The sequence below is a fragment of the Aedes albopictus genome, chromosome 1 (assembly GCF_035046485.1).
Source record: "Aedes albopictus strain Foshan chromosome 1, AalbF5, whole genome shotgun sequence".
Taxonomy (NCBI): Eukaryota; Metazoa; Arthropoda; class Insecta; order Diptera; family Culicidae; genus Aedes; species Aedes albopictus.
Window position 1 is genome coordinate 243,748,153 of NC_085136.1, and position 25,000 is coordinate 243,773,152.

Consider the following 25,000-nt stretch of genomic DNA (forward strand, 5'->3'; position numbering starts at 1 on the left):
TATTTTCCACCGTGTTTTCCCCTGCCATTATGGTGGCAGTAGTACGAATGCGGTTTTGCTCGACTCGGTCGGTATATATGATTTAAAAGCAAAACAACAATCGATAGATAATCAGTGGAAGTAGTGTTGAAAAAGCGTATGTGTGCAGCCGGGAAGATTAAACCTCTCGTTAAGTTCCGCTTGCCAAAAGCGTGATCGGCGGTCGGTGGGTGCAGGAAGAAGGATGGAAGGAGTGGTAAATTAGTTTTTATTATCTCATTGGCAGCTTGTATTTTATTTTGATTGATTACGGCGGCAAGTGACTGGGCGTGTGGTCGGTACGGTACGGGTCGTTAGGTACACATTAGTTGCGAAAATTTCAATGATTTACCGAAATTAGGACCAAATTTCTTGGTCCTCCAGTTAGCCTAGTAATTAAGGCTATGGATCGCCAATCCGGAGACGGCGGGTTCGATTCCCGTTCCAGTCGGGAAAATTTTCTCGACTCCCTGGGCATAGTGTATCGTTGTACTTGCCACACAATGTACAGATTCATGCAATGGCAGGCAAAGAAAGCCCTTCAATTAATAACTGTGGAAGTGCTCTAAGAACACTAAGTTGAAGAGAGGCAGGCCAAGTTCCAATGCGAACGTCGAGCCACAAAGAAGAAGAAGAAGGACCAAATTTCGTAAGACTTGTATGGAAAATTATACTTTGCCTTTGCAGAATTATCAGCTTCTTTGAATGCTGTGGATTGTATTTTATCTTTCCCGCAGATTCTACAACGAGTACTAAATAGGACAGTAAAAATACACAACTTTCCGGCAACCACGGTGGTTTGCATGGGAGGGTTGAACTGTAATCTACAACTTTGAAAGACGGTGTCAATATATTGAACATAAAAAAGAATCCTAATTTTACGAAATGAGCATGGGGCTGAAAATCTCAATAATAACAAAGATAAAGTAAAATTATAACATAATAATATTTTTTTCTTCACAGAAAACAATCTCCATCCAACAAGCACCCATCCAATGTGAAAGCAATTAGCGTGAAGCAATCGCTCAATTCCACCATGAAGAGTACACTATGGCTATATTTTTTCCTCTTTCCGACTTCCGTTCATCATCGGTTTATTATCGGAAGAGTGAATTTTGTTTTGTGCAGCATAGGTAGGTAACTTGGTAGGTATTTTTTCGATTCAGCGCTAAACCAGGCGGTAAATCGAACAGACGGTCGGTGGTTGGTCATCGATTTACACGCTCGTTTGGGCACAGCATTGACGATTGCGAACAACATACCGCCCGCCCATTTCAAGGGCTTTTTGGTGAAGATATGAGTTTTGATGGTCTTCAAAAGCTTCTTCGTGTTGTTCAATTTTCACTGGAATGTAACGAGTGGCACATAGTACAGGTAGCATGGAGCATAGTTGTATTTATAAGGAAATCATTGAAAAAAATGGTTATACGTGGAACAATTTTAAAACACATTTAATTTGCAAATATTCAGACAAAGGTACTTGGACAACTTTATGTAATGTAATTTCGACATCAATTCCCCACTATACGATAATAGAGCTTCAGAAACTTCAGATATCGTCAAATTTTCAACCTCCATAAATGCATCCAATTTTTTTAAATCCTCAAGAATTCATCAAACTACCAAGCGTTCCAAAATGTTGTATTCAAAGATGTTTCAGGAATTCCATGACCTACGCTTTCCTACGCGAGCCCTGCAAGGTAAGACTCCAGAAGAAGCGTGGACAGGTTAGAAACCGTATATAGATGACCTGAGGATATTCGGATCTGTTGCCTTGTCATGGTACATGTTCCGAAGCAGAAAAGGCTGGAATTAGATCTGAAAACGACCACTTCTCAACTCTTTGCATTAGAGTTTTTAATAGACTCACGGATTTCAGCAGATTAGGCAATGGTAGTACTCATGTAGATTTGAAGTACTAAATTTGGGACACCACAAATATCCCAAGGTGGAAGCAGCACTTCGATCAGCACCTGAACGGCGTGGATAACGTTGGCACGGGAACCCACGGCAACGGAGGAAACGACGACGCCAGTGCAGCGGAGGACGGAAATGAACCAACTCCCACGCTGAGGGAAGTTAAGGATGCCATTCACCAGCTCAAAACCAACAAAGCAGCTGGTAAGGATGGTATCGCAGCTGAACTTATCAAGATGGGCCCAGAAAAGTTGGCCACCTGTCTGCATCGACTGATAGTCAGGATCTGGGAAACCGAACAGTTACCGGAGGAGTGGAAGGAAGGGGTATTTTGCCCCATTCACAAGAAAGGCGATCATTTGGAATGTGAGAACCTCAGGGCGATCACTATTTTAAATGCTGCATACAAAGTGCTATACCAGATCATCTTCCGTCGTCTGTCACCTAAAACGAATGAGTTCGTGGGAAGTTATCAAGCCGGCTTCATCGACGGCCGGTCGACAACGGACCAGATCTTTACCGTACGGCAAATCCTCCAGAAATGCCGTGAATATTACCAGGTCCCAACCTGTTCATCGACTTCAAAGCGGTAGCTATGGAGAATCATGGACGAAAACGGCTTTCCTGGGAAGCTGACTAGACTGATTAAAGCAACGATGAACGGTGTGCAAAACTGCGTAAGGGTTTCGGGTGAACTATCCAGTTCATTCGAATCTCGCCTACTCTTCAACATCGCTCTGGAAGCTGTGATGCGACGAGCCGGGCTCAACAGCCGAGGAACGATTTTCACAAAATCCGGTCAATTTGTGTGCTTTGCCAGAACATTTGGAACGGTGGCAGAGCTGTACACCCGCCTGAAACGCGAAGCAGCAAAGCTCGGACTGGTAGTGAATCCCTCAAAAACAAAGTACATGCTGGTAGGCGGAACCGAACACGATCGGATCCGTTTGGGTAGTAATGTTGCGATAGGCATGGATACTTTCGAGGTGGTGGAGGAATTCGTCTACCTCGGATCCTTACTGACGGCTGACCACAACGTGAGCCGTGAAATTCGGAGGCGCATCATCAGCGGAAGTAGGGCCTACTACGGGCTCCAGAAGAATCTGCGGTAGAAAAAGATTCACCCACGCACCAAATGCACCATGTAGAAAACGCTAATAAGATCGGTGGTCCTCTACGAACACGAGACATGGACCATGCTCGAGGAGGACCTGCAAGCACTCGGAGTTTTCGAGCGACGCGTGCTAAGGACGATCTTCGGTGGTGTGCAGGAGAACGGTGTGTGGCGGAGAAGGATGAACCACGAGCTCGCTGCACTTTACGGCGAAGCCAGCATCCAGAAGGTGGCCAAAGCCGGAAGGATACGATGGGCAGGGCACGTTGCAAGAATGCCGGACAATAACCCTGCAAAGCTGGTGTTTGCAACTGATCCGGTTGGCACAAGAAGGCGTGGAGCGCAGAGAGCACGATGGGCGGACCAGGTGGAGCGTGACCTGGCGAGCATTGGACGCGACCGAGGATGGAGAGCGGCCGCCACAAACCGAGTATTGTGGCGTGCCGTGCGAGCACCATATTATGGACAGCTCCATATTCTGAACAGTCGGCAAATCCAAAATAGATTTTTCTCATAATCAATCGAGAGTTGATGTGTTAACTTTATTGAGCTCCTATATAATCCAATCGTCATAAAACATATCGTTTTTGACTCAACTGTGAACGTAGTGAATGTGTTTGTACGTAGATAGTAACAATGTGTGTTCAGAATTAGGACCACGGCTTCTTATGGTATCCATAATTAGGAACACGTCGTCTACTAACAAAAATAATATTATGTCTAGATCATGGACTGCAAGTTTTTATGAGGTTTAATTTATTTTATACACTGTGGTGCATAATTGATCGGACAAACGCCGATTTTCATACAAAATGGCCAAGTTTAAGATGCTGTAACTATGGTTTGCTTTGTTAGATTGAGCTCAATTTTTGACACGGAACTACAAATATGCTGAATTTTGTGTATACAAAGTATAAAATGTTTTCGTTCACAGGTCTGGGCGTGGCAAGGCGTTGAAAATATTGCAAAAGTGATCGGACAGCGGTACCCCTTTGATTTACACGCGTGCCGCTGTCCGATCACTTTTGCAATTTTTTCAACGCCTTGCCACGCCCATACCTGGGAACGAAAACATTTTATACTTTGTATACACAAAATTCAGCATATTTGTAGTCCCGTGTCAAAAATTGAGCTCAATCCATCAAAGCAAACCATACGTACAGCATCTCAAACTTGGCCATTTTGTATGAAAATCGGCGTTTGTCCGATCAATTATGCACCACAGTGTACATTTAGCTAGACAATAACCCAACTTGATGATATTGTGGAACGGTATCCCTAGAAACAAGAACTTCCATTTACTTAGGCCTTTATTGTGAGATTCTCTTAACCGTTCAGAATATGGGTACCGCACGGTACTATTGTTGATTATGTCTTGTCTTAATGATGTTGAACAAATAAATGTATGTATCCTAGCAATCTCAGCAAGAATTTCTAGAGAAAATTCCATCATGTATTTGTGGAGGAATACCAAGAGGATTACTCCACAGACTTTTCATCGGATTCCTCCAGGTGTTCCTCTTTGCCCCAAAAATGCCTGCTGGGTTTTCTATAGGAATTCCTCATGTCGTTCCTCCAGTAATGCCTTTGGAATTTATCCAAGAATTCTTCTGGGATTACCTTTAGACACCTGTTGGAATTCCTCGAATTTTTCTGGATAGGTTTTATCCAGAAATCACTGCTGTAACTTCTCTATGAGTTCCTCCAGATAGATTTTTTTCCAGGAACTCCTTCGGAATTTCTCTAGGGATTTTGGCGCTGTCCATAAACTACGTAGACTATTTTTGAGCAATCTCAGACCCCCCCTCCCCCCTCGTAGACTTTTTTTCATACAAAAATTTCGAAATTTGTATGGAGCGTAGACTTTGGCCAGACCCCCCCGTCCCCCCCTAAGAGTCTACGTAGTTTATGGACAGGCCCTTGAGAAGAATGCCTCTAGGGATTCTTTCAAAAATTCCGCTTTGTTTTCTTGTTGGAAATTCTCTTCAGATTCCTTCGAAAATTTATGTTGAAATTGCTCCTGGAATGCTGATCCTGAATCCTCTAAAAAGTCTTGCTGGGAGATTCAGAGCAAAATCTGAATGTATCCTTGGAGAAATTATTGTGGAAATGTTTTGAAAACTCCCTAGAGGAATTCATGAAGAAATTCTTGGTACAAGACCGGGCGTGGATTCCCTGAAGGAGGAGACATTCCGGAAGGAACCCTGCAGGAATCCCTTAAAGAACCGATCAGGTATTCCTATAGGCATTCCTCTCAATTGGAATTTCTCCATGGCATTTTAAACATATTCTTATGCATATTCCTTCTGTGATACCTTCAAGGATTCCTCCAGAGATTTCTCCAAGGTACTCTATAGTAATTTTTCTGGCGATTCATTCAGAAATTTCCTTAAGGGTTTCTTCAGAAAGGTTTCTTAGGGTACCAGCAGAATTTCTCCAGGAATTCTTGCTGGAGTTTCCCAAACATTTTTAGGTAGGATTGCTCTAGAAATTCCTTATGAGAGCCCTTCTGGATTTCCTGGGGAATTCCCCGTAGAAATTTTCTGAGAAATCACATCAAAACTTCCTAGCAGACATTTCTGTATGTTGCCTAGCTCACTCCTGGAGCCATACCAGCAGGAATTTTTGAAGGAGTTTCAAGTTAATTCTCAGCTGAAAAAAATTGTAAGAATATTTCTGAAATAATCCTCGAATAAATATCCGAAGGAATCACAGCAGGATTTTTTGGAGATAATCGCAGCTTATAATCACTAGCGTGGACAGCTTTTTCTTTTTTTTTTTACTTATTCTTCTGAACTAAAACGAGAAAGAGAAGGATGGAAAAGGAGGCACTTTCCCTCTCTTCCATTCCGCTCTTTCTCATGTTATTAAGAGAATGAGAGAAAAAAGGAAAATTAGCTGAAGCTAATGGCTGTTGTAATTGCATAAGGTATTCCAGCAATATTTTATCTAAAATCCTGGGTTTCCTAAAGAAATTTGTTTTGTTTAATTTATTTATATTTGTAAATTTTAACCTTAAGGCTAATACTTTATAAAAAATCAGAAATTTCTCCAAGGATTCTCCTAGGGAGTATTTTTGGGATTTCTCCAAGTTGAAATGCAGGTTGAACTCTGGGAGTGATAAAGTGCGTTTCATTATAAAAACAACTTTGTAGAACACTCGAAATTTCTCAAAGATCCATAGAATTTTTTCGGAAAACCTTGACCCCTTGACATCAAGGAGTTAGGTCAATTTATTCATTGATGGCTTTAAAAATAAATTTTAAAGTGCCTTATAGGGCAAATCTGAGCCTGGATTCAGATTCAACGGCCCAAAATCTTTCAGAGACATACGTATAAGTTTGCTTTTAAGACGAAAAAAAAATTTTAATCGGTGTCAATTTTATAGCTCAATCGGTTATAAACATCTCAAAATTTTAGAGGGTTTCGTTGCCGTGCGGTTAGCGGCGTCAGTCGTCTAGGCGTATCGTCACCCTTGGAGTGTGGGTTCGATTCCCACTCCAGTCGATGAAAACTTTTAGTCAAACGAAAAGTTCATCTCTGGGCAACTGGGTATTCTGTGTGTTGTCTGATGTCTAGTGTGTTCAGTCGGTGTGAATTGCATTTATTTTAATTTTGGTAAAGAACTTCAATGATGCTCGTGAAATGGTTTACCGGAACGTTAAGACCTCCAAAAATGAGCATTTTGTATGGAAATTTTCTTTTCCCTTTTCAATGTAATAAATCCCAATAGTCCCAATCAACAATACTTTCTAAGATTTTTCTTCAATGTTTTTAATAGTAGATATTGTTCTTGAACTTACCTCCGGAGGATCCCAGACGCACTCGCCCGTCGTCAAGTTCGCGTACATGTGCTCCTTGGTGCGGGGTTCGATGATTTCCACCCATTCCACTCTGGTCCGCGGGATTTCAGAATTGCAGTGTAGGGAAGAGAAGTAAAAACACAAATAAGCACAATCATTGCCATCATCATCATCGGTGTGAGTCTGGGAGGGGGACAAGTTGAAATAAGCTTTTGAATTTCACTTTTTCTTCTACACTGACTGGAGAAAGGAGAGGCTTGGCTCTTTGTGGGGAACAAAAGAAAACCGGCGAAGATCTCTCCGGCAAATACTATGCCAAAGGACACTCCACCAGAGGCACTTATTCCAGTTTGTTTCGGTCTCAAGCACTAGCTATACCGTTCGCTCAGTGAATGTCTTCTTTTTCACGGTTCTTCTATATAGTGATGATCATATTTTGAATCTTCCCGTTAGTGCCACTGATGCTTCGGCTGACGGTGACATTGACTGCTGCTGCTGCTACTGCTGGAGTTCAAGTACACGGATGGGAGAGGTGTTGGTTGGGAGAAACGTTGACACTGTCAACTTCCGGCGGAAATCATTGCGCTGCTATAGCTCACCATTCTCCCGTTGTACACGTGCTCGTGTGAAGGAGCGCAGTGCGGTTGACATCTGTAATTTCATTGGTCTGGTGGATGATTTTAGAACGTGCTTTTTACGGAACATGTAGCTTTCTCAGACGATATTGGATCGATGATGGATGAGGAGAAAATAAACTAATAATACATCCGAATCAGCAAAATGATGGCGAAGGTTTCAAATTGAATAGCAACCTGTCACATCTTCGCTTCCGAGGACGAAGGTGTAATGTGCTGACTCTGCATTTGGTCTTCACACGTGACCCATCAAGTGGCGAACTGTTAATTTCCATTTAAAAAATGCAAGCAATTTACAATTACTTGCAACGTATCGTTGTCACTCGTTCTCAATAATTCAAAAGTTCTCAAACTTCAGAAGTGTGCTCTTCTTGCCCCGTAGGGGTGCTCGGGTCTTGCCCCGCAGTATGTTCGAGCTGCCCATAAAACAAATGTTTTGTTCAATCAAATAAATCATCTTTTTCTCTCTGTTCTCGAGTATGGCTCTTTCTGTTTCCTCTCAGCAGCAAATTACCACCTAATAAAGTTGGAACGATTTCAATACCGTTGTTTGCGTATTGCTCTCGGCTGTATGGCCTGTATGCACTCAACGCATAATGCGAGCCTAGATCCCAAGTAACCACTAAGCACTAGCGTAAGCGGTCTAAAGGTCATACAGCAGCTTTTTCGTGTCAATAGGCTCAGTAGGAAATTTTCAAATGCTCTCAGGCATTATAAATAGTAAGCACTGAAATGAGCCGTATATTAGTATATGACGCTATGCTATAGTGCTTGTAAACCCAGTGTCTATCAGCCGAATAAGAAGCCTGACAGTGCTGTTAAAAGGCTTGGCGTGCATGACGTTTACATCAATCAAAGCTGATTTGAAGCAAAACAAAACTGAACCGAAGCAAAACAATAAAATCTCCTCGGAAATTTCGTACGATCGATAGGGCGGTGGAAGCTTGTCGTCGGACACTTCAAGCATTAAATGGAAACAGAAAATGTATAGCTGCTTCCTCGATTATGATATAAATGCATCGGATGTTTACCTGTGGAGTTTCAATCGTTTTTCCTACAGACGAACACCAAAACTAATCGATGGGCCCCATTTTTATTACTCTTGTTACGGAACCTCGTCAACCTCCCAAACTTCCCTATAGCTGCATCTCCTGCAGATCTCTCCACTCTCCATAAAACCATTTTATACATTTCCAATGCGGCCACATTGTGCCCGATTTCAGATCCGAATATCGGATCATCCGGAACATTCGGATCGAAACATCAATGCTGTCCCAACTTGTTGCCTTCTTTTCCTTAAATACGGTGCTGAGCAAACCGATCTCTTGGTGCATCGATGGAGCAGATGAGAAACGTGACGACATCCACTTAAGACTAACAACCCCGAGGACATCAGATCGAATCTGGATCAGGCCGTAAAAATCGAAGAAAAGTAGACTGCGATGGAAAACATTCGGAGAAAAAAATAAAGAAAGTAAATAACTTTTTTTTTCTTTTTTCTTGACCCATTTTTGACAACTCTTTCACCAGAGACTCGGTACGCAGATTGAAGCTGGCCGTATATCAGCCGAATATTTCGCCAAAATTGGCTTTTAAGCAGATCTATTATAGGATGTAGTTCTAATGAGCTCTGTTAACATTGCTCTTCATGTGGATATAGAACCAACTTGGTGCCAATTTTTACGGCTTAGTGGTTACTTGGGATGTCCTGGCAGGAGTGAAACCTCTTCAGAACCGCTTCTGGCAGCTCTCGCTAAGGTTACTTATCAAGTGTGGAGTGAGCAACACACTTGTTATTGAAAACTTCGAAGAAATGCTCAGTCTGAACACTCAGTCAAAATTCATGAGAATTTATCTGTTCTACATGTCGTCTGACATAAGCCTACCAAGTTATAACCCTCCTCGTGTACACTTCACTAATGACAGTTCCTCTGTTAAATACGATCTATCCATGAAACAAGCTATTCAGGGAATACCAGATCAACTTCGGTGTATATCTTCCTCACATTTTTAACGAAAAGTACCAAAATGTCAATTCCTGCAAGAGATTCTTCACTGATGGGTCTCGCATAAATGGATCCACTGGTTTCGATGTCTTCAATGAAAATTTCACCGCCTTCCGCAAACTTCAGGAACCTTGTTCGGTTTATGTTGCTGAGCTGGCAGCAATCAACTTCGCTTTGGGGATGATTTCCAACATGCCCGTTAAGGTGGCCCACACTTATATGAAAAACAAAAATTTCGAAAAATGCCAAGTCTTACCTTCTAAATCAGTTGTTCTGGGCTCCCAGCTGCCGTGTGCAGCATAGTTGTCCCATGTTCTATGGGAATCCCTATTAACATGGGACAACTATGCTGCAAACGGCAGCCAGAAGCTACGTTCAAAATTTGAGCAAAATCAATCAAGCCTAAGGGGGCGCTCAAAACGCTTGAAGTTTGTATGGGAAAACTTGACAAAATGTATGCAGAGATTTTAAGTTTTCGAATTTTGCCGCTAGGTGGCGCTGTAAGCGTTCAATTATCAAACCCTTTGGTATTTTTGTAGGTAACTATATGCCAAACAACTTTGACCGCAAAGTGATCCAACGTCTGTGGAAAAAGTTATACCCTAAGTAAAATGAGGATAAAGATAAACTTGATTGTTGTTTGTCCAATACATGTAAAAGAATAATATCAATAATGAAATCTCAATACTTTGCCTCACTTTTCCTAGGGTATAACTTTTTTCACAGCCTTCGGATCATTTTGCGGTCTTCGACAAAGTTCTTTGGCATATAGTCACCTACAATAATACAAAAGGGTTTATTTATTGAACACTTACAGCGTCACCTAGCGGCAAAATTCGAAAATTTAAAATTTCTGCATACATTTGGCCAAGTTTTCCCATACAAACTTCAAGCGTTTTGAGCGCCCCCTTAGGCTCAACCGATTTTGCTCAAATTTTGAACGTAGCTTGTGGAAGTCCAAAACAACTGATTTAGGAGGTAAGATTTGGGATTTTTCGAAATTTTTGTTTTTTATATAAGTGTGGGCCACCCTAATGCCCGTAGACCATTTCTTCATCTTCTCGGATAGCCTTAGTTCGATTGAGGCACTCCGGTCGATGAAACCTGTAAAACATCCATCTTACTTTCTTACAAAAATAAGGGAGTAGATGGGTGCACTGGTCGAAAGATCATACAAGATTACCTTTGTATGGGTCCCCTCGCATTGCTCAATTTATGGCAATGAGAAGGCGGACTTTCTCGCAAAGGTGGGCGCACAGGAAGGTGAGATCTATGATAAAAGAATTTCACATGATGAATTTTTCCATTTTGTTCGCCAGAGTTCTCTTCAAAGTTGGCAAAATGATTGGCGAGATGGCCAGCTGGGACGGTGGTTACATTCTATTATTCCTAATGTTTCTTTGCGTGTGTGGTGATATGGTTTGGATGTAAGTCGCAATTTCATTAGCGTGATGTTAAGACTTATGTCCAACCATTACTAGCTAGACGCGCATTTACACAGGACAAACCTCGCGTTGAGCAATGTTTGTACTAAGTGCGGTTCCGATTATAATGACATCGACCACGTAGTTTGGCAATGCCCGGATAATGACGCCTCCAGAGCACTACTTTTGGATACCCTTGAGGCCCGAGGTAGACAACACTTTGTTCTTGTGAGAGATGTGTTGGGGACCCGCGATGTCACATATATGAGATGTATTTTCGACTTTCTTCGCTCTGCTGGTATAAAAGTTTAATTCGCTTGTGTTTTCCTCCAGTTTTTTTTCTCTGTTTTGTCCTTTTTGTGTTACCAAGCTGCTCCTGGCCATCCGGAAGTCCTAACAAGTTGGGCAAGTCCCACAACAAGTTGGTACCAACACCACAAGGCACCGAATACGCTAGCAAGATGCGGCCCAATCCTTACCCTGTCCATCCCTCAAAATGTGACCTTCTAACCGCGAGCTGCCACGAGTACGCTGGCTTCCACCCATTACTAACAGATATAATGAAAAAGCTATTACTCTGTATAATGTATACTATTAAGTACAAAAAAAGATCTTCGGCTCCGCAAAGCGTTATACGCGATTGAGCCCCAAATAAATGAACTAGATAAAAAAAAAGAATATATCACATAGAATTTTTATATCAAAACATTGATTTTTTACAAAATTCTCCATATAAAAATGAGTTTGTGGAGCACTGAATGAAAAACAGTGAATCAAAAATCATTATCATTTTAAAAGTATATCTTTAATGGTTCATCAACATATGATTACATGGTATTCATTTTTTTATTTTATTTTATTTTATTGATGCACAAGGGGGTCATAGGGCCAAGTCTCCAATGCAAGTCCGAGAACTCGCATTGTCCATAATACACCTTTGAATTTGGGAGTAGGCATAGCAACCTCTTTAGCTCTGCGGCTTTTAAGTTTTGCGTGGCCTTAAGGATTGGGAAAGGTGGGAAATCGATGTGGTGTATTGAGCTGTAAGAGAATGTGTTTTTAGTTAAATGGTCAACGTAATTTACCTTTGGGTCGCTTGTTTGGGGTAAGCGTTTTGAACATACTGGTTTTGCTCGGTTGCTCTTTCCTATTTTCATTCGATCGTGTTGTTTTTTGTGGCAGGTAGTTGTGATTAAATTTTGGTTATGTTCTGGAATGCTGCTTCTTCCTCATCGCCATCTCCATCGAAATACGATAAGCCTACGTCATTTGCTGTCTGCGGTTTCTAGCAATTCGTCTTCGTAGTCCTTCACTTCATCAGTCCTTTACTCCACCATCTCCTGCTACAATCGCTTCGTCGCTTTCTTTAATTCGGCTCTGTCATTACCAATGTCCTTCCAATTCCAACGAACATCCGTCCATATCCACCGCTTGTCTACCGCTGGATTTCCACGTGAAATAAGGTCTTTCAACTTATCCCGGGATTTTGTAGATTAGTGCTTTATGCGCTTCCTTTCCTGACACTTCGGAGCACGTAGACATGGCTGAGTACAAACAATGCTCATACCCAGCGATATTTTTTACCAGCATCGCACCACCGTCGTACTGCATTACTTCCATTTTTCACTGCTATCCCTGCTATCACTGCTATCACTCATGATACATGAAAATATAAAAGAAAAGTTAGTAGCGCTTTTGGTGATACTTTCACGACGGCCATTCAGAATGGTTCAACGGATGCAGATGCGAAGATCATCCCTGCTGACTAGCAGCGTTCATCAAACTCAGTTGAAGATTAAACTTAAAATATACGAACACGAAGAGCAACAAATATAGACGAACGCGAATATTCTAAAAAAAAAGAATGATCTTCCATCCGATCTTCAAGTGATCCTCACAAGCAACATCTTTCGTTCAGGCACTTTTGAATGTCCGTATGCAACTTGTTCTCACAAGAAATCTGCCTCGACCAAGTTGGCAGAACGCGCCCATACCCCTTTCTGAACCGAAGGGCAGGGACATATGATTACATGGTATTCATAGTGAGTTTTCTTTTTTTGAGTAGTTTTTTAATGTTTTATTAAAAATTTTCAACACAGATTTAACTACATGAAATTACAATTGCATTGCATACTTTAAGGCGTTTATCGATGTATGGAGATTTATCCCATTTTTTACTAAATTACTTACATTTCATAATACCACACTTCCTTAAGACATTCAAGGCCAGATTTGGAATCTACTATGATGGATCTATCGAGAATACGAGGCCATTCATTGAGAAAATAGTTGAAACGAAGTCGTATAGCAGATTGTTTGATGGGATTGACAAATGATAAAAATATGAACAATTTTTATTTTTTGCCCAAAAGGTTGTATATAAACTAGGTTTTAATGAACATATATTTAAGACTAGCAGTTCCGGCAAATGGCAGGACGACGCCTACTCTGTTTTTTGACATCCAGTCCCATGAAGAAATGCCCCTCAAAATGGATTTTCAGATTTTCCTGTTTTTCTTGCCTTCCCGGTCACCTTTTCTAATTATTTTTTCGTACGAACACGTCGGAGCCCTGGCGGAATGCAACAGTGAAAGAATCATGCCGATCTGTTGACCCGTTCCCGAGCCTATTCGTGACATACAAACACCATTCCATTTTTATTTATATAGATAAACTTTCATATGTATATAATTGATCTACGTTTGCCTTTTTCTAACTGATTGAAGGAATCATAGTTATAAGATTAACTATACAATTCCTGTCGCACTATCAAAGTTACCCGCATTATCAAAGATACCCCGTTTTACGGTACTAAGAGCTGATATTCTAAAGCAGACCTGCCCAACCTTTTTCGGCCGCGGGCCAGTGGTGAAACTCTATAGCAGTCGACGGGCCAGAAATAAAAATTCGATAATAATACATAATTTATTTTTATCTTTTCTGAACATTGCTAGATAATAGAAAATAACTTTCATAATTTTTAAGATGACAATAACGCGTTTTTTATTCAGATTAATGTTTCTAATGTAATTTTAAAACTTTTTGAAAATTCTTGCAGAATATTGGTGCTTGGAACAGTATTTAGGAAGATTCAATACCATGTTTCTATGTAGTACCAGACAGAGCCATTTATTGGTACAAAAATAAATTGTCTGCAAGCTTTAAAAATTGTGGTTTAGTTTTTCCAAAATTACTCGAAGTTGATGACGTAATGTTTTTATTTTGTTTTAGAATCTTATCAAGAGCATTTTCACAAACACATTATTTTATTGTTGAGCTTCTTTGACTTCAAATCTGTAGGAAACTCGAATCAAATGCTTGCATATTTTTAAACCTTTTGAAAATTTTTCAAAATACTCTCCAAAAAAAGCCATTTTAGTTTTTAAAGTTATTAATATACATTTCTATTGAAAAAGGAAAATATTCAGAATTATTATTCCTCATGCTAAATTCTATTATTTTTCTCCAATCGTACCGCGGGCCGCACAAAATGTCCTCGCGGGCCGTACGTTGGTCAGCCCTGTTCATTCATTTATTTAGTTAACATCAAATTCATGATAATACTGAATCAACAATTTGCCGCCATAATACTCGATTTGCAGCTGCAGCTCTCCAACGTCGCGTCGGTCACGCCCAACACTCGCCAGATCACGCTCCACCTGGTCCGCCCATCGTGCTCTCTGCGCTCCACGCCTTCTTGTACCAACCGGATGGTTAGCAAACACCAACTTTGCAGGGTTGTTGTCCGGCATTCTTGCAACATGCCCTGCCCACCGTATCCTTCCGGCTTTGGCTACCTTCTGGATGCTGGGTTCGCCATAAAGTGCAGCGAGCTCGTGGTTCATCCTTCTCCGCCACACACCGTTCTCCTGCACGCCGCCGAAGATCGTCCTTAGCACCAGTCGCTCGAAAACTCCGAGTGCTTGCATGTCCTCCTCGAGCATCGTCCACGTCTCGTGCCCGTAGAGAACCACCGGTCTTATTAACGTCTTGTACATGGTACATTTGGTGCGGGGGTGAATCTTTTTTGACCGCAGTTTCTTCTGGAGCCCATAATAGGCACGACTTCCACTGATGATGCGCCTTCGTATTTCACGGCTCACGTTATTGTCAGCCGTTAGCAAGGAACCGAGGTAGATGAATTCTTCTACCACCTCGAAAGTATCCCCGTCTATCGTAACATTGCTGCCAAGGCTTGTCCTGTCTCGCTCAGTCCCACCTACCAGCATGTACTTTGTCTTAGCCGCATTCACCACCAGTCCGACCTTTGCTGCTTCACGTTTCAGGCGGGTGTACTGTTCTGCCACCGTTCCAAATGTCCTAGCAATAATATCCATGCCATCCGCAAAACATACAAATTGGCTGGATTTCGTGAAGATCGTACCCCGGCTGTTGAGCCCGGCTCGTCGCATAACACCTTCCAGGGCGATGTTGAATAGTAGGCAGGAAAGTCCATCACCTTGTCGTAGTCCCCGTCGAGATTCAAATGAACTGGATAGTTCACCCGAAATCCTTACGCTATTCTGCACACCGTCCATCGTTGCTCTTATCAGTCTAGTCAGCTTCCCGGGAAAGCTGTTCTCGTCTATAATTTTCCATAGCTCTGTGCGGTCGATACTGTCGTATGCCGCTTTGAAGTCGATGAACAGGTGATGCGTTGGGACCTGGTATTCACGGCATTTCTGGAGGATTTGCCGTACGGTGAAGATCTGGTCCGTTGTCGACCGGCCGTCGATGAAACCGGCTTGGTAACTTCCCACGAACTCATTTACTTTAGGTGAAAGACGACGGAAGATGATCTGGGATAGCACTTTGTAGGCGGCATTCAAAATGGTGATCGCTCGAAAGTTCTCACACATTAACTTGTCGCCTTTCTTGTGGATGGGACAGATTATCCCTTCCTTCCACTCCTCCGGTAGCTGTTCGGTTTCCCAGATCTTGACTACTAACTGATGCAGACAGGTGGCCAACTTTTCCGGGCCCATCTTGATGAGTTCCGCTGCGATACCGTCCTTACCAGCCGCTTTGTTGTTTTTGAGCTGGTGGATGGCATCCTTAACTTCCCTCAGCGTGGGAGTTGGTTCGTTCCCGTCCTCTGCTGCACCAACATAGTCATTTCCTCCGCTGCCTTGGTCCTCCATGCCTACATTCTCTTCGCCATTCAGGTGCTCGTCGAAGTGCTGCTTCCACCTTTCGATCACCTCACGTTTGTCCGTCAGGAGGCTCCCGTCCTTATCCCTGCAGATTTCGGCTTGCGGCACGTAGCCTTTGCGGGATGCGTTGAGCTTCTGGTAGAATTTGCGTGTTTCCTGTGAACGGCACAGCAGTTCCATTTCCTCGCACTCCGCTTCTTCCAGGCGGCGCTTTTTCTCCCGGAAGAGACGGGTCTGCTGCTTCCGCTTCTGTCTGTATCGCTCCACATTCTGTCGGGTTCCATGCTGCAGCATTACCGCCCGCGCTGCATCCTTCTCCTCCAGAACCGCTCTGCATTCCTCGTCGAACCAATCGTTTCGTCGACTCCGTTCTACGTACCCGATAGTGCTCTCAGCTGCGTTGTTGATGGCTGCTTTGATTGTACTCCAGCAGTCCTCTAGAGGGGCCACATCGAGCACACCCTCGTCCGGCAACGCTGCCTCGAGATTCTGCGCGTATGCGGTGGCGACATTCGGTTGCTTCAGTCGCTCTAGATCGTACCGGGGCGGCCGCCGGTAATGTACGTTGTTAATAACGGAGAGTTTTGGGCGCAGTTTAACCATCACCAGGTAGTGATCGGAGTCGATATTAGCGCCACGATAGGTCCTGACGTCGATAATGTCGGAGAAGTGCCGTCCATCAATCAGAACGTGGTCGATTTGCGATTCCGTTTGTTGTGGTGATCTCCAGGTGTAACGATACGGGAGGCTGTGCTGGAAGAAGGTGCTACGAATGGCCATGTTCTTGGAGGCGGCGAAATCGATGAGGCGTAGGCCATTTTCGTTCGTCAGCTGGTGGGCGCTGAACTTTCCAATCGTCGGTCTGAATTCCTCCTCCTGGCCTACCTGAGCGTTTAGATCCCCTATGATGATCTTGACGTCGTGGTTTGGGCAGCGGTCGTACTCGCGTTCGAGCTGCGCGTAAAATGCGTCTTTGTCATCATCAGTGCTTCCGGAGTGAGGGCTGTGCACGTTTATTATGCTAATGTTGAAGAATCGGCCCTTGATCCTCAACCTGCACATTCTTTCGTCGATCGGCCACCAACCGATCACGCGCCTCTGCATGTCGCCCATCACTATAAAAGCTGTTCCCAGCTCACGTGTGTTGCCGCAACTCTGGTAGATGGTATGATTACCTCTAAACGTTCGCACCATAGATCCTGTCCAACACACCTCCTGCAGCGCTACGATTCCGAACCCGCGGTCCTTCAGTATATCGGCGAGTATGCGGGTGCTCCCGATGAAGTTGAGAGATCTGCAGTTCCACGTACCGAGCTTCCAATCGCAAGTCCCTTTTCGTCGCTGTGGTCGTCGCCATTGGTATCGGTTCGCATTCTTCTCTTGTTGATTTTCCGGTGCTAGTCTTTTTTACGGCTGGCTCGCAGGGCCTGACACCAACCCACTAACCCAGGGAGCTGGGCTTACCTTCCCGGAAGCTACGGGTTCTGCATTGGCATTTCCTCCAACTACAGTGCTAAATAGCTAGGCTCGAGCGCCAGTCTTCGCCGGGGGTGGTGTTTTTAATGGGCGCCCAGGAGATAATATTTTACCTGAGCTTCCACCCCCGGGCAGCCCTGTTCTAAAGGAAATAAAAAAGACTCATTCGAGCTTAAGCCGTTGATACAGACGGATCCAAATTCTATCTTCGCTTTATTTGAATAATTTATGAAACATCTTGTGAAACATACCCATTTATCTTAACAATCTTAATCAGGGTTTACTAACTTTTTCAAAAGTGTATTCTTAAATAAAACACGCTTGAGAGTATCCACAAATCGCTCTGCCAATTCATTAGATTGGGGGTGAAAAGGTTCAGTTCAAATGTGATTGATGTCGAAACTGTCGCAGAACTTTTGAAATTCCTAACTGGTAAGCTGTGTCACGTTATCCGAAACGATGGTTTCCGGAACGCCAAACGTCTGGTTTATTAGCTTGATCGTCCTTTTTGATGTTTTTGATCGCATTATGTAGACATCTGGCCATTTTGTGCACGGGTCGACTATCACCAAGAAGTATAGACCATCCACAGGATCTGCGTACATGAATACGCGACCACGATTTTGCAGGAACAAGCCACGATACCATTTACGGCATTTCCCAGCCGTAAAACAGGGTGTGCACCGCTTGACGAAGTCCTCAATGTGAAAGATCAAACTTCGAACGATTGATTTCATTCTTACTATTCCAGGATGTACAAGATGAAATTGCTTCAAAATTTGATGTCGGGACTTGCCTGGAACTACTACTCTGTCGTGGAACATTTTGCAGCCATTCTTTAGACTTAGTGATTCACGCCTCTGATAGTAAGGAACAACATCAGGAACAGGAATTATAGCTGGATTGTTTGGTCATCCTTCTTGAACATACTTCGAAATCAGCTGTACTAGATTTGGTAGCTTTCTGAAGAGCAGCAAACGATATTGTACCTTGCCTCCAGTGTCTGGCAGGATACTTGACATGTCTTCATCAAGGGTAACTGCAGCTACTACATCGTAAATCTTCTTCTGATCGAGTACTGCGGTCGATGAGCAAGGAAAGCATGTCCGCCCATGCCAAAGTCGTTTGTTGACACATGTTAGATCTTTTTTTATCTGTATTAACGAGATTTCTAGCCCTGGGCTAGTTCATCTCGGGACCCACGCTTTACTTCCCTTCCGAAGGAAGAACTCACATTTTGAGAGTTTGTCGTAAGTGGGATTCGATCCCAGGTCCTCGGCGTGATAGTCACGTGTTCTAACCATCCAACCAGGTCCGCTCCACATGTTAGATCTTGAAATCATTTTCAGTTCAGGAGTATCAGTGCCCATCGTTGTAGCCGGTTTGCAGTGTGTAGAGGAATACTGTTCATGGATTCGAATATCGACAGTAGAGGTTTGTGATCCGCCTGCAGCGTGAAACTTCGTCTAAGTAAATAGGGAGTAGAGATCAAACTGGATAATGAAATGATAGCTATGATAGTATTCGCTAGGTTGCGAACAAGTGTGAAATTTTATAGAAGGTGAAATTAGGCAAGTAGGCCATGTATTGAACGAATACATCGAATGCGTGAAACTTCTGCCGTACGACCCGTGCTTTTAAACAAATCGGCTTGATTGGTAGTTCATGCCACCATACCAAGACTGGCAAAAGTTTCAGGCACCCGACTTCCTATTAGTATGGGACACGCTTGTATGGAAAAAATGAATCCTCGCTCCAGTCGAATTTTTGGATGCCATTTAGGTCCCATATGAAGTGTACAAAATTTCAGCGCAATCGGTGAAACTATAATTTAGCGCAAGCGGTTCAAAGTTTTCATAGGATTTACTATGGGAAAAGTTACACTTTCAAACAAAAAATCCCAGAGGTCGCGCCTTGTCTCCTTAATTCAAATCGATCAACGCCTCTTGTAGAAAAATCATTTATGAAACTTTCCTTCGAAGACCGCAAAACGATTGGATGCTTGTGGAAAAAGTTATTGATTTATTACCAATTAGTGATCCAACGAACGGCTTTTTGTTTTGTTTTATCAGCAGCACTGCTGTTGCCGTTGTCGCATGGGGTGGCGGGAGGCATCACCACCCCCAGAAACAGCAGCAACCAAGGCAGCAGCTACAGTGCTGCTAATAAAACAAAACAAAAAGCCGTTCGTTGGATCACTAATCGGTAATAAATCAATAACTTTTTCCACGAGCATCCAATCGTTTTGCGGTCTTCGAAGGAAAGTTTCATAAATGATTTTTCTACAAGAAGCATTGATCGATTTTAATTAAGGAGATAAGGGGCGACCTCTGGGATTTTTTATCTGAAAGTGTAACTTTTCCCATAGTAAATCCTATGAAAACTTTGAACCGCTTGCGCTAAATTATAGTTTCACCGATTGCGCTGAAATTTTGTACACTTCATATGGGACCTAAATGGCATCCAAAAAGTCGATTGGAGCGAGAATTTGATGTTTGTCCCACACTACTACCTATGTATTGTTCTGTTTTCATCACAAGTTCTATCGATCGGTAGCTTTTGCAAAATTCACACTTCCGTTTATAGAGGTATGCCTATATTGCGGCATGTTCTTCCAATTAGCTTTATTCAATCTTATTGGACAGAACACTTTCCTTTTTTCAAGCTGTGGTGAATGAGTCACAGATCCAAGCAACCCGATGGTACAGTAAAGCATTCGTGAATTAGTATCTCTGGTGTGCAGACGTACCTACGTCAAAGTGCTACGAAGTTCTTAGTGTAGTTTCTATAGAGTTTGAATAAAAGCTTATTATTAGATTCTAGCAGTTAATTAAACTCCAAAGTATCACACAAGCCAAACTTTTTTATATCGACAATCTGATTTAGCGACAGTATTCTATTTATAACTTAATCATTTTATGGGTCTTTTTCTACCCAGAATGTTAGGGAGTAGAGATCAAAGTGGATAATGAAATGATGGATTCCGTAGACATTCACCGCTCCAAGGAAAGGTCGAAGCTCGAAAATGTTCGATGGTGGTGGAATTGCTGCGATGGTCTTTAATTTCACAGGATGTGGACGTATTCCTTTAAGGTCAACAATGTGTTCAAGAAATCCGATTTCCGTTTGGTATAATCTGCATTTCTTCAACTTCAAGTGAAACCCAAAGTTTAGCAAACGGGTGAGCAGTATGTTGAGAGATTCTACATGGGATTTCCAGTATTTTTTTTTTTTTGGAAAACCATCAGGTCATCGACGAACGAACGTTTTCCGGAGTTTTGTGACTTTTCATCGTCTTCAAGACTTCCGAGTACTGTTCACTCTGGATGACGAGCGCGTCGCCCTTCTCACGCTTGGCACCTGCTTTCGTTCGTGTCCTAGACCTGGTGTCTCTAAACTCCTGCACCTTTTGCGATTTCCTCTTCTTCCGCTTTGCTTTGGTCCAGGGAACGTTCTCCCCCTGACTCGCCCTAACTGGTGATAGTTGAGCATCAATGAGTGGTCGCAATCTTCCGTTGCTTTTGATCCGGGATGGACCGGCCTTTTCCGGCCCACTCTTCCCATCTTTCCGAGATGCATGGTTTGGATCCGATTTGCCGGCTTTACAACCGGGGTTAACAGTCGCCTAGCCTTGCGGGTACCGCGTTGTAGCCTGACCCGCCTGACGGGGGCCTCACACGCTTCTGCGATTGCTTGTCGCAAGCAATACTGCCCTGAATCGCATATCTGTCCCATTTGCATAGGAAATCCAGCAAAGATGGGACTGATATGCGATTCACGGCAGAATAGCATCCGCCACATTTTTGGGGCTACCTGCGAAAGCAAAGTCTGCAGCTGCTGCAGTTTTCACGAGTGATCATGCATGGCATCGTCACAACAAGGCAATTTTGCTTCCTTCCTTTGCTTCCTTGACCTGATCAAAAGTTATGTACTAACAGGCTACCGTTTTCAGTAAAATACTATTACTATTTAAGGTCCTTGCTTATGTTGGACTTCGTGGACACAAAGTCGATGATTTTGCCAAACTACTGCACAGCCACCATCATTGAAGACAGCCCGTCTCGGTTTTGGTTGATAGCCCTCATCAAACACGCTCCTTATAGTATCTCACCGGCTGGTGTTGGTCTGGGTGTGGAACCCCTTTGGGACACCCAAAAGTATTAGAATACATGAACGTGTTCCTGGATGTCTCCTTCTTCATAACGTGTCCACTGACACAAAGTCTGTTTCTCAGCTTAGTGTTTTATGAGAACTAAGTTATTTCGTCCATTACGAAAAGTTATGGGACTGACCGGGAATCAAACTCGACACACTCAGTGTGGTCATGCTGAATATCCTTGCATAAGTATGCGAGTTGCACAATCTTTTACATATTATATTCCTCAATGTTTGGTCTATAATTCAAATTCTCTTCCAACTTCAAGTGTCAACCTTCACGTGGGTGAACCGAAAGACGAACGCCCAGACACAATCAACGACGGTGACACAACGAACATCCGTTTCCTGTGTGTCGCTTCTTCGCGTCGATGTCGTTTCTTCCCGTTCAATTACGTCGTCCCGGCGAGTTTACGGTGTTCTTCTCGTTCATCTCATTCTCCGCTTTGTCGTCGGCTGTGACAGTGTCACGCCCAAAATAAAAGGACATGTTTTCCACCGCAGCAGCAACGTTTTAGCTAGCTCTCCGGCATTCCCCTGTTTACCAGAGCTGCATCGCCGCCAGAAAAGAAACAGATGATGAACAGCAGTAGCAGCAACAGAATGGGATTTCCTTCGTTTTCCTGTTTGGGCCACCGCCTCCACTACCACACTCCAGCGCCGCAGCGGCAGTCGCCGCCGTCGCACACTTTCGTGTCAATGTTTTTCCAGTTTTTCGCTTCTTCTCGTCGTCGGATCGGGCGTTTGAAAGTGTATAGTGTGTGCGAATGAGGGAATGAAGTCACTGCACCGCGGCACACCGGCCGGGAGAAAAGGGGGAATGGCTGGCCGTGTCGTCGTGCTCTGGATAGGAGTGCGTCGTGCGCAACCGGGAGATGGGTTGGGGAGGGGGACAGGCAGGAAAAGCGCTTCATTGGAAAAAGTATCCAGAGAGTATCGATTTTGACAGAAGCGAAAACTTAAGGCTTTCGCTTTTCCATGCTGGATGAGTAATCCTCGGGTTTTCTTGGGAATGGATAGTCCAATTGGAATGTTTCTCTTTTTTACTCGATTGATTTTTACTGATTTCAAGTCACCATATTTTCACTGCAAAAGAACGCACCTTTCTGATGTTGACATTTTCCTGGATCTGCTGTGTTATGTGCGTTCTTAACACCAGAGACAGCCTACCGCGGCTATAAAACTTCCCAAAAGGCTGCGGCTTGCTGTTATTGGGGTGGAAAGCCCCTTATTCCTTTTCTTCACAAATGACCGAAGAAAAATAAAACTTTATTTTCACTTCACAAAATCTTTAATGGCAGAACAGACACAAACACACACACAACCGCAAAGCACAATCACATCCAGCAATATCGAAGAAACACACGCATTTGGTGCTGCTGGCTGCCGTGCCGCACAGAAAATCTTCACACTGTATGCAAATTTTTCTTCTCCCTTTTTTCCTCTGTGCGTTGTTTGCTTTCCTTCCACAAAACCTTGGCCAAAACACTGAACCAAAGCCAAGATCCGCTACATTTTCATACCAGCCATTCGCGGCCGCACATATTTTCACAATCCCAATTCTTCCCGAAAAGAGCCTCTGCCACTGACAATGATTCACAGGCAACCTTTTTTTCTCCTTTTCACCGCCGTCACGCTCGAATCGACGACCGATTGATTGAACTTTTTATTCTTTCTTCACTTTTGACTGCGGCGGATGCGGAATCGAGGAGCAGAATCAGAATTTTAAAACACAAAACGCGAAGAAAACATTCGCGAGTACGCACCGAACCGAACCGACCGACTGCCATCGAATGAATGATGGGACGACGACGAACATCGAATGAAAGCAGAAACGACGACGATCCGCGCACTTTCGTCGAGTTCAGTTTGTCTGGCGTTTCATCGATTTTCGCCGCGGTAGCACGCACAAGGGTGGCGCAAAGCAAAATCGCAGAATTTTGATGCGTACGAAACAGCGGAGGAACACGAAAACCAAAGAAAATTTGACAGCAGTGCGCAGTATAGACACTATAGATTCCATAGACTCGCGAAGACATGGTTGAGCAATACGATTTTAGTGTTTTTCCGTGAATTTAGAGTGTACTGAGCGAATATGACGTCACGCAATCCATTGTCGCTATTGAAATCGTGACGTCATAGTGGTTTCGCAGCGCGGTGTCACGAACACTAATGCAAGTCTACTGGTTGAAAATATGCCCATTTGATTTTGCTGGGAACAGCTGATCTTTGTTTACTATTTTCAACCAGTAACTCAGGTGGTGTTCGTGTAATGCAGCGTGTATGTACACGCAACACCCCTAAAAGCAGAAACCACTATGCTCGTTTGGCTACACGAACTGACAGTTCGTTTGGCTACAGTTGCCTTCGCCTCCGCGAGTCTATGAGCCATTTTACGAAGTGACAACAATGTTGATGATGATATTGGTTTTTACGGGTTATTGGACACTACCTCCTGTCAAAATTCATTCATAAAATCGGCTCGTAAAATGGACTATAGTGGTTTCTGCTTTTAGTGGTGTTGCGTGTACGTACACGCTGCATTACACGAACACCACTTGAGTTACTGGTTGAAAATAGTAAACAAAGATCAGCTGTTCCCAGCAAAATCAAATGGGCATATTTTCAACCAGTAGATTTGCATTAGTGTTCGTGACACCGCGCTGCGAAACCACTATTGACCAATCCAAATTCCTATGTGGTAGTGGTTTGTGTTCAGATTTCCCGTGTTAATCTATCTGTAAGAACTTTGTAAACATCTTTTGTTCTCACGTATTGCCCATTGCACGGTGACGTCATCAAGAAATCGCTCTCTTTCTCTCCTACGGGAAATTAGAAAACAACAGGACCAACACCTGTCAAATTTGACAGGTACTGGTCCTGATGTTTTCAAACTCTCTGAAGGAGTAAAAGAGATAGAATTTCGCTATGAAGTGGTCTATAGGGAACTGCATGAAATTCTCTCCATCTCTTTCACTCTTACAGAAATTATGTAAACAACAAGGCCAAGAAACGTCAAAATCTCATACTAAATCAAAACAATGCAGTGCCCTATATGGATAGGCTTGCATTAGGTTTCGTGAGACATTTTTTGGACAACTCAATGGAATCTATAGTGTCTATAGTGCGCAGTGGCGGCGGTGAGGCGCAAAAAGGGAGAGCGAGCGTTGTTGCACATGTCGTCGAAAATGTTGCATCGCAGAGTAGCACACTGAACCAAACTAACAAGTCTCTCCGGTGGAACAGGTTTGGAGTTTTCACGTTAAAATCTAGATTGAGTTTAAATAAGGGCGAAAGTA

General features: G+C 43.3%; 1 protein-coding gene across 3 annotated transcripts in view; it reads right to left on the reverse strand.

The window, feature by feature from the left end:
* Positions 1-23,525, reverse strand: part of LOC109425248 (uncharacterized) — a 163,273-nt gene extending 139,748 nt beyond the window's left edge. For 2 of the 3 annotated variants that reach the window (XM_019700497.3, XM_019700495.3), the window contains exons 1-2: positions 22,804-23,524; positions 6,853-6,943 (exon numbers count right to left, since the gene is read on the reverse strand). In XM_019700497.3, coding sequence (XP_019556042.3) covers positions 6,853-6,943; positions 22,804-22,820 — 108 coding nt within the window. In that variant the 5' untranslated portion in view covers positions 22,821-23,524. Of the gene's footprint in view, positions 1-6,852; positions 6,944-22,803 lie in introns of all 3 variants that reach the window. The other variant, XM_019700496.3, reaches the window with a different exon arrangement.
* Between the last annotated feature and the right edge of the window lie 1,475 nt (positions 23,526-25,000).